Raw genomic sequence first — 9757 nt, forward strand, 5'->3', positions numbered from 1 at the left:
TAATATGGAATCCAATAACACAATACACACAACCAACTAAAGGTAGACGTGTAATCTAACTCCCCACCCATTTTCTTTGCTTTATTCTCACATCTTATATCTGGCTTGAGCTCCTCACAGCCACCCCCGTGCAATGCAATAATCCTGTGTAATCTTCTTTTCTTTCTCCCAGAACCCACCATCAAGAACCAAGAAAGAAAACCCTAGACTACTTGAAGAATGAAGTCTTGTCTTCCATTAGAACCAAGCAAAACTCATCACCAACTTATCCATAATAATCACATTGAAACACAGAGTTTCTTGTCCTATGATCATCATCATCATTACCAAGAAAGTGATGCGAAGAAGATTACTGATTTAAAATGCATACCCTCAAAGACTCCGACCCTCCCAGTACTCCGTCAGGCAGGAGATGATGCAATGAAGGCGGTTAGAGAAGAACAGTTATTGCAGGATGATTGTGGACGTGAAAGGCTCAAGAGACATAGGATTGAGGCTGCAGGTAGTGTTTGGATCCCTGATATTTGGGGTCATGAGGAGCTTTTGAAGGATTGGATTGATTGTTCTGTGTTCGAAGCTTCTTTAATGCCTAACAGGATTATGTCCGCTCGTGCAGCTTTGGTTGAACAAGGAAGAAGAAGAACTTCCTGCACTCCTGGAAGATTAAGAATAGAAAACAGGTGTTGATCCATTATTGGGGAGGGAGGTGGGGGGTGTTTTAGGGGTGGGGGCTTGGGGCGGCGGTGATATGGTTATTTAATTATTCCCTGATTATTATGAAATTCAATTACTTTGTTTCTAAGAATGAGATTTTCGAATTAACAGATGAATTGAGATTACTAAAATCTGTAATAGATGGAACGAATTGTGTCCACTCCACCTGAGCTTGGTTTTGAGATGTGGACCATGTGAACCTGAGCTTGATTAGATATTGAACCGGAGCCACAAAAAAGCAGCCTCCACAGCTGCTGCTTCTATTTCAGGTTTGGTATGATGTAATTGAATGTAATAATAAAATTAAATTTCAATATTTTTTTATTGAATTTTCGTTGTGATTATAATTCATCAGATTCAATTATACTACCAGATAAAATTACATCCCCTATCAGAAAACCAGCCCAAGAACCATATCGATCTAATCTAATCTGAACCAATCCAATTCGGCTCAAATCAAATAAGCAATAAAAAGAAAAAAAAAATCAATTGATTTGATTAGAGTCGAACTAAATTCCAAAAATTTTACAATCAGGCCTCAATTCCATGGTTTCGGAGATGGAACTGGACAGACCCGACCAGGACTGAAATTTTGATTCGGAGAATGTTAAAAACTGTTGACATGATTCAATTGTTAAGCTCAGGGCTGCCCACCATGCTTTTACAGGTCTTAAATTATGACCTACTCTGATACTACCTGAAATTTTAACCGAAAAGTGTTAAAAACTGCTGACACGGTTCGATTGTTGAGCTCAGAATTGCCTCCACTGAAATGTGGAGCTCTGGTGGAACTCAACAGAGACCAGTGGCCACCCTAGGGATAGGGCGGGGGAAGAGGAGATAGAAGGGTCCAAAACTAAAGGCAAACTTATTGGCAAAATTTAAAAAAAAAAAAAAAAAAAAAAGAATACAAAATTGTACACTATCTACCATAATAATCAATAATTTTGCTAAACAATCACTCTGATAAATAATAATCCCTAATAAATATCAAATTTCTTGATTTTACAAGAAAAAAAAGGCCCTGTGGCCATGAGGGAAGAAGAGCGTTTTTACAACTTTATCAGACCATAAACATCATAAACCTTTAAAAAGATGTTTCAGCAAGAGTTGCCAGCTCCCATATCTTTATTGTTCCATCATCACTTGCGGAAGCAAGAAGCCGGTTCTCCTGTCAGGTTTTAACAAAAATATACAGGAAAATGTTAGGGAAGTGCCACTTTCAGCACTAAACATGAATCCTTATTCAGTTATTCTCGCAGAACCTAGAAGACATCAATCACTAGAAGACCATTGTAACTTTATCTTTAGCTCACAAAAAGATAAAATACAATCGATGCTCTATTAGAAGAGCACCCACCATGAATCAACCTATCATTTCCATCGTACTGATGAGTTCAGTACAAATATTTTACATAAATATAATATCAATGATATACAGAAGAAACTTACCCCTGGGCTCCATTGCACTGAATTTATGTCCATATCATGAGCTTTTTCTCTTTTCAACAGCAGTCTATATGAAGGACCATCAACCTGTAAGAAACACAAGGAAGTCTTTTCAATTCAATTCATCTTCTCCAACTCAGTAATAGAAATTTGAAACAAAGAAAAAACAAGGAATCTGGAATTTCCAAGGACACATGATGGTGAAGTGCATTTTATATGATATCCTTCATGGCATGTTCTAATATAATCCTTCACATGCATAACTCAGAAAGTTGGACAGTTGTTTCATTTGGTTAGACATTACACATCCTATGCCTTGATGCTGAATGCAATTCCTTGTCAACAAACACACGAGTCAAATGCTTTGCTACAGCAGGATTTAGCTTAGAAATTAGATGAATGATAGATCCTCTAAATGAAACATGAACAAATGAATTGAAACTGGATAAATATGACAGCAATATCCTTGTGGCCAATTTCTCAACTGCATGCAAGTTCCAAATTTTGTTTAAGTAAATGAATTGAAACAGGATAAATATGACAGCAAAATCCTTGTGGCCAATTTCTCAACTACTTGCAAGCTCCAATATGTAAACAATTAGCAGGTGCAATTCTAGTGATTTTATTCACTACAATCTCTGCATCTCATATATATGTGTGTGCGTGTGTATGTGTTTAAAAAATCTAGACATGGGAGCACACGTGTGCTTGTACTTTCACGTGCATCACAAGCAATTTAAAGGCTAATACTACTCCAATATCAATGCAAAAATAAACAATTTCCATGGTGATGAATCAAAAGATACAACAAATGTAAGGGTGAAATGATAAAATACCAAACCATCTTTGCTCTCCACAAAAAATCGAATAGCATCATCGGCCGCTCCACTGACTATAATGCCTTCCCTGTCACATTCATATGTGAGACAAAATCAATTCATGATCAGAAGGCGAAAGAAATATCTTAGTTCAAATGTGCAGAAAAAGACAAGCTTCCATATGTACTTGGATATTCTTTAATATCCCTATAAAAACAAACTGAAGTCTTGATCACATGACATGCCTCTCATTGTAAACTATTTTACTTTCTGTTCCTTTTCCAATTGAAAGGGATAAGCATAAATATCCAACTTAGTAGCAAACCCAAATTATTTATATGCATTTTCTAAATGAAAGAAGGTAGGGCAAAATCAGCCTGTCTTGCATCCACGGCTGTTGTTTTGGTTTCTTAATCCCACATGGTTTATAAGCTACATGATAAATGATGAATGCATAATGTTCTGCAGCAGTAGAGATAACATTCAACACAAAATCATTTCTGTAGAAGTATGGCTAACATTTACATCACACTAGCATTTCAGCCCTAGAAGATTATAATTGCTGTTCAAAAATTAACATGGTACAGTCAACATAATTATGGCCTTAATCATCCTACTTTATTTTGGAGCATAAAAACTTAGAAAACTAGCTGAAAGTACAGATACTGAACAAATAGACAAGACCAAATACATCCATTTTAACCATACCATTAAAGAAGAGCACTCAATGACCAAATATTGATTACTTTTCTATTACAGGTAATTTTGAGAAGTTTTTTTTTTTTTTTTTTTTTTTTTTTTTGGGGGGGGGGGGGGGGGGGGGGTGTTGTGGTGAGGGAGTGGGGCAGCGGACAGGATGCAACAGGAATATATATTGCAACTAATTGAATTTTCATTACCTTGACCAGTCAACCGAAAAAATTGTTCGATCATGATAACCCGAGAGAGTGCAAACATGACTCCTGGGGCAAAAAACCCACACACAAACACATATTATCAACAATTTCCAGTTTGCAAATAGGCATTTGCATGCCACAATTACAAAAGGTAAATAAATAACTAAATAACTAGCCTGCAATTTATTAAGAGAAGCATAAAATGAAAAATGAGCCTTTGGGATGTATGCTGGTTGATGAAACAGGATACCATTCGTAATCATATATCATCAGCTCAATTGAAGCTATTTTGTTTCTACAGAAAATCAATAATAACATATAATAAGCATAATTTTCATAAATTTGAAGGAAAAAGGAACTTTAATTCTTTGAAAAGAATTTTTAAAATCGTTATATGTGTGTGTGTGTGTGTGTGTGTGTGTGTGTGTGTGTGGAGCCCAATGTAATTTGCACCATTCCAACTTTTCTGTGACTATCTGGTACTCCAGCTTTTTAATTCTCGTCCATTTAAACTGTTTACACTCAGTGGAAGCAGTGTGAATAACTATAAAAACCACAAAACTATCCCTGTTTTCTTTAACGTAACTGTTATAATTCAGGAATTATAACAGGCATTCCTAAATTTCTTTTTGTTAAAAATGAAGGTAGACTGGTAATTTGGGATTAGGGTTGTAACAATGGCAAATAAACCCTATACCACTTGACTCGGTAAATTGGATTGCAATGTGTCCTGACCAAATCTTTAATTCCTGAATTATTCACAAACAGAAATGGTCAATGATAACTTTGAAATTATTTGCAACATAACTGATTCTTGTAAGCATGCAGTCCACTGCTTGAAATTCATATGCTTTAAATCAAATATTTCAACAATAAGGATCCATAATTAATGGAAGCATTTGTTTTTCTTTTCTAAATTACAGTCAAGGTATAACCTGTCGTGTGTCAAATATGAAAGATCTCTAGACCTATTTGTTTACTCATAAATAGAACATCTCAAACAGCATTATGGACACCGTCACTCATGGGTAGAAGATTCAATAAGTGCACATTTCTCACCAAGGTGTGTGGTCATCACCAGATACCATCCTTCCAATATCTGTCTCCCATATCTTTAGGGTAAGATCATCACTGCAAAATCAATCCAGTTTTCTTTTAGCTCCACTTGAACAAATTATTGTGATCAAATTCCTTAGCATCAAGATAAAATTATCCCAATCAAATACCTAAACAAGGGAAAAAGTTTCACGTACCTACAGGTAACCATTTTGCTTCCTTCAGCATTAAAAGAAAGTGACCAAACGGTAGAAGTGTGACCACTGAAAATAAAACAAGCCATGTCTATTTAGGCCAATTAGCACATCACAAAAATGAATTTTCATTATGCTTACAAATTAAAAAAACAAAAAAAAAAAAATCTACCCATGCAAAAGAAATCAAGTTCATGCAATACCTAATTGACCAAATTATATCAATTACGTAACAGTGCAAGAAAGATAAAATTTTAAGAAGAAAAAGGTCGAAAAAGAAGAACAAGAATGTGTCCATAGAAGGAAGAAAAAAAAAAAAGCAAATGTGTGCAAAAGAAAATTAAAAAAAAAAAAAAGCAAGGAAGTAGGATGAGAGACTAAGTAGGTAAGGGTAGTACTTGCTGGATTCACCCAAGGTTTGAACACAGCGCCAATCACCCTCACCATCCTCAGCCCAAACCTGTGAGTAACATTTAGGAGTGAATAGCAATCAATTGTCTATATAGGGATATTATAGAGAACATTGAAGATGGGAAATAAATTTAACCCATATGGTACCTTAATGGTGTTATCATAGCTACAGGAAAACAAAACATCCACATTTGGATGCCACTTAACCATTTTAACATCCTGTGTATGTCCTTGCAATACTGAAGCACACTCAAACTCATTCCCTGGCATTACTTCCCAAATCCACACAGTTTTATCTCGACTGCATGTTGCAAGCAGAGACCCAGAAGCATTCCAGGCCACACTTTTGACTTCATTTTCATGACCCTATTCACCGGACAAAATGTAAAAAGAATGTCAGAAATAAAATGATAGAAGGTGTGTTGGGGGTGGGGGTGGCTTGGTGGTGTGTTGGTGGGTAGGGTATTGACATGTCTTACTATCATTTCTAGTGACCATAAAAAGCACAAAGGCAATTCTTATTTACATTTTATGTACTTATAACAGATAAAGAAGTGACAACTAATAAGAGGTTCCAGAAGCATGAACGGAGCACAATTAATTATAAACATACCTCCAGAGTAGAAACACATTCAAAATCACCCCCAATGTTTTCCCAAATGGCAGTAGTCGCATCAAAGCTTGCAGTGGCCAATAATTTCCCAGATGGCGACCAGGCACAAGATCGAACAGTTCTAGTGTGCGTTTCTTCCAAAACTGACTGTAATCACAGGATATCATTATGACTTCCCATACAAAATCAACCAACTCTCATCACAAACAGCATGAAACGCATTTTGAAAGAAAAATAGAGTGGGATAAAAGTCCAGGCATTAAGATCAAGATTTCATGGATAGACCATTCATATCCTGGCCAGCTAAATAACTAGGCAACAGTGTAATGTTAAGCTTACACATTACAAGTACTAGTAAGAACTTGTTTCACTGGCTCATCTGAATAACTAACCAACAGCAGAACGGTAAGCTCACACATTCACTTGCACTTGCAACACTTATTTCATATTTGAAATGAAGCGCCAGATGTTAATATTGTTTCATGGAAGCACACAGCAGAAAGAGGAAAGAGATAAATTTTGTTCCTTTCTGGTCAAGGACTAACAGTGCATCTCTAATCACTCAGCATGCTAAGTTAATTAGCATTATTTAGGTGAAAATTTTAATTGAAGGAATATTCACAGTATATCCTCTTGAATTTAGATCAGCATTTTTAACATTTTAAAAACAGAAATATAATGATAAATCCCCTTCGTGTAAATTCTTTCAATGCTCCGCATGTTAAAATCTAAAATCCAAAATTCACTCTTCGTTCCATCGTTTTTATTATAAACAAAATGCTCATTGGAAGGTGAACTGAAGATTATTTATTAGTTTTTTTTGTAACAACTAGAAAACTATAGCATCTACTCAACTATGCCTAATCCAACTATTTAACTTCATCAAGTTCAATTCTTCCAAAACAGCAGAATTCGACCTCTATTTTCACTTCCGTACTTACATTTACCCAGCAACCAAACAGGAAAATAGAAGCAAAGGAAATAGGAAATCACAAACCTTGCAGTCCCAAGAGCTAGAGGAAGGGCTCTGCTCCCAGATTCGAACGGTCTTATCGCCACTACAAGAAGCGAAAACCGGACGGATGTCACCAGTTCCGGCAGCTAGATTCCAGGCGAGGCTCCAAACCCTATCGTTGTGGCCTTGGAGTTTCTGAATCTCCCTGAGCTCGAAGTTGCCGTCGACTAAATCCATGACGACAATTGCAGAGAGAGAAATAGCGAGGTTTGATCGGAGAAAATTGGACGATCGAACTATAGAGTTTATGAAGCGAAGAGTGACAGAGAAAAGTAAAGAAGTTGAAGTTTGCTTCAATTTTTGTTTTTCTTTAAGTCATCTAAAAATAAATAAATAAATTGGAGCGTAGTCGAAAGTATTACACGGGCGCCGACTTGGAAAGGATAAATAAACGGACAAGAAGTGTGGCCGACTCGTATCGGCTCAGTCGTTAATGAGAGGGGCAGAGACTGGCCTACCCAGGTTTTTTTTATTTATTATTTATTTTTTAAGCGAAATAGACTGATAAATTAATAAATAGGATCATGGGAATGTGCAATTGGTGGATTTGGTATTGTATATAATTTTTCTATGGTTTTACTTTGCTTGCAGAATGATCTCAGCTGAGAAGGAGTTGGATGTCCTGCATGTGCTTCTTCCCTACGTTCTAGTGCTTTAGATGAAAGGGATTCCGATAACTGTGGCTGATGCCTGGGCTTGCCGCTGATCTTCGGGCTGTGTTTTATGGTTAGGTACCTCTTTGAGATTTTAACGATGCCACATTCAATATGCGAGCATTCGACCTTTTACTGGAGCCTAAAGGAGCTTTGCCGATTGCCTATTGATTCTTTGTGTTATTCTGTCCTCTCTTCGGTCACATTTGATTGTAATGGCTAAATCCTTTTCAGACTTCATCGATTGTTCTCTTTGTAAATGTAATGGATTCTCTTATTTATGTTCTTAATGTCACATTGTCACGCAATTAGTTATTTTCTATGAAAAAAGAAGAGCTATATAATACTAATTTAATTTAATTTAATTTATTAGCTTATTTTATTAATTATTTCTTATTTTTATTCTTTAAATTAATTATAATTTTTTAAATTACATAATATATTTAAAAAAATTATAAAATAAATAAAAATAAATTAATCGATTTGGCCATCAACTAGTACTATTACTGTTAGGATGGCTTCTATAGCTATTTTAATTTTAACTCATTTCATTTATATTTTATATATTTTTACTATTGATTAATTTTAATCATTTATCTAGTTGGTAAGTCAACTTAAGTAGTTTGTGCTTAACCGGTCCCAAACCCGGATAAAATAAGAGGATTGTGGTAGGTGACAACCAACGTAAAAATTTCGTCACACCTCATGATATGGATTCAAATGATATAAATGTTGGGGCGTCATCTACTTATGACGCACTACATCAAAGCCGGTGTGTAGTGAGAAATATGGAAGGATGTAGGGCGTTTACCAAAAGCGATGCGCCATGCCTGCGCCTGGGTGTGGTGTTAAATAAGTAAGGGTTTCCACATCATGGATGAATGTGGTGTTAAATGAGTAAGGGTTTCCATATCATGGATGAGTGTGGTGTTAAATGAGTAAGGGTTCCCACATCATGGATGAGTGTGGGTAAAGAAGTTAGTCCATAGAATAGATAATAAAATAGATAGTGGAACATAACACAAGATAGACATAGAGAACAATAGAATATATCATAAAAGGAGATTAATTAGGAAGGAACAAGATATGAGGAGAATCAGGGTTGGTGCTTGGAATGTTAGATCACTTAGAGGAAAATTAATGGAGTTTGTGGATACCTTGGAAAGAAGAATGGTGAATATTGCTTGCATTTAGAAGACTAAATGGGTAGAGGAGAAAAGCAAGGAAGTGAGTAATTCAGGGTACAAACTGTGATTTACCGGAAAGTAGAGGAACAAGAATGAAGTGGGCATAATTATAGACAGGACATTGAAAGATGCTGTAATAGCTGTGAAAAGAGTAGGAGATAGATTTATACTAGTAAAGCCAGTACTAGAAGGAGAAATAATAAATATAGTTAGTGCTTATACCCCATAAATAGTGAAAGTAAACAAAAATTTTGGAAAAATATGGATGATCTAATGCAAAGCATACCGAATGAAGAGAATGTTTTCATCGGTGGAGATTTGAATGGACATGTAGGAAGTAATAGGCAAGGTTATAAGAATATTCATGGAGGTTTTGGTTTTGGCAGCCGAAATGAGGAGGGAAAAAGCATCATGAATTTTGCTATGGCATATGACCTAATACTAGCGAATACCTACTTTATAAAAAGAAAGTCGCATTTAGTGACTTTCAAAAGTGGGCAACATATAAGCCAAATTAACTTCCTCTTAAACAGGAAGACAAATAGAGCTTTATGCAAGGATTGCAAGGTCATTCCAAGAGAGGCTTTAACAAGTCAACAACGATTAGTAGTCTTAGATGTCAAGTTTAGGAATAATTCAAGTAAGGTTAGAAGAAATAGTGTAGCTCAAAAAAAGTTATGGGAGTTCAAAGGAGTAAAGTAAGTGAAGTTCAAAAATGAGCTTCTCGAGTTCGAAGCATGGAAGTTGGATG

The 9757-nt window shown here is 35.8% G+C and overlaps 2 protein-coding genes across 2 annotated transcripts; one reads left to right on the top strand and one right to left on the bottom strand.

Annotated features, from left to right (window-relative positions):
* Positions 1–74: 74 nt before the first annotated feature.
* LOC110649878 (uncharacterized) lies at positions 75–1043 on the top strand. Its single transcript, XM_021804617.2, has 2 exons — positions 75–680; positions 826–1043. Exons 1-2 carry the CDS (start codon positions 220–222, stop codon positions 827–829), a joined length of 465 nt encoding a protein of 154 aa, XP_021660309.2. The 5' UTR covers positions 75–219; the 3' UTR covers positions 830–1043.
* Positions 1044–1619: 576 nt separating this feature from the next.
* Positions 1620–7623, bottom strand: LOC131178594 (protein CIA1-like). Its single transcript, XM_058143636.1, has 10 exons — positions 7149–7623; positions 6152–6298; positions 5686–5904; positions 5526–5587; positions 5131–5196; positions 4937–5008; positions 3881–3943; positions 3000–3069; positions 2167–2250; positions 1620–1885 (listed from the first exon to the last, which is right to left on the bottom strand). Exons 1-10 carry the CDS (start codon positions 7341–7343, stop codon positions 1802–1804), a joined length of 1062 nt encoding a protein of 353 aa, XP_057999619.1. The 5' UTR covers positions 7344–7623; the 3' UTR covers positions 1620–1801.
* Between the last annotated feature and the right edge of the window lie 2134 nt (positions 7624–9757).

This window comes from Hevea brasiliensis, chromosome 3 (genome assembly GCF_030052815.1).
Source record: "Hevea brasiliensis isolate MT/VB/25A 57/8 chromosome 3, ASM3005281v1, whole genome shotgun sequence".
Lineage (NCBI taxonomy): Eukaryota > Viridiplantae > Streptophyta > Magnoliopsida > Malpighiales > Euphorbiaceae > Hevea > Hevea brasiliensis.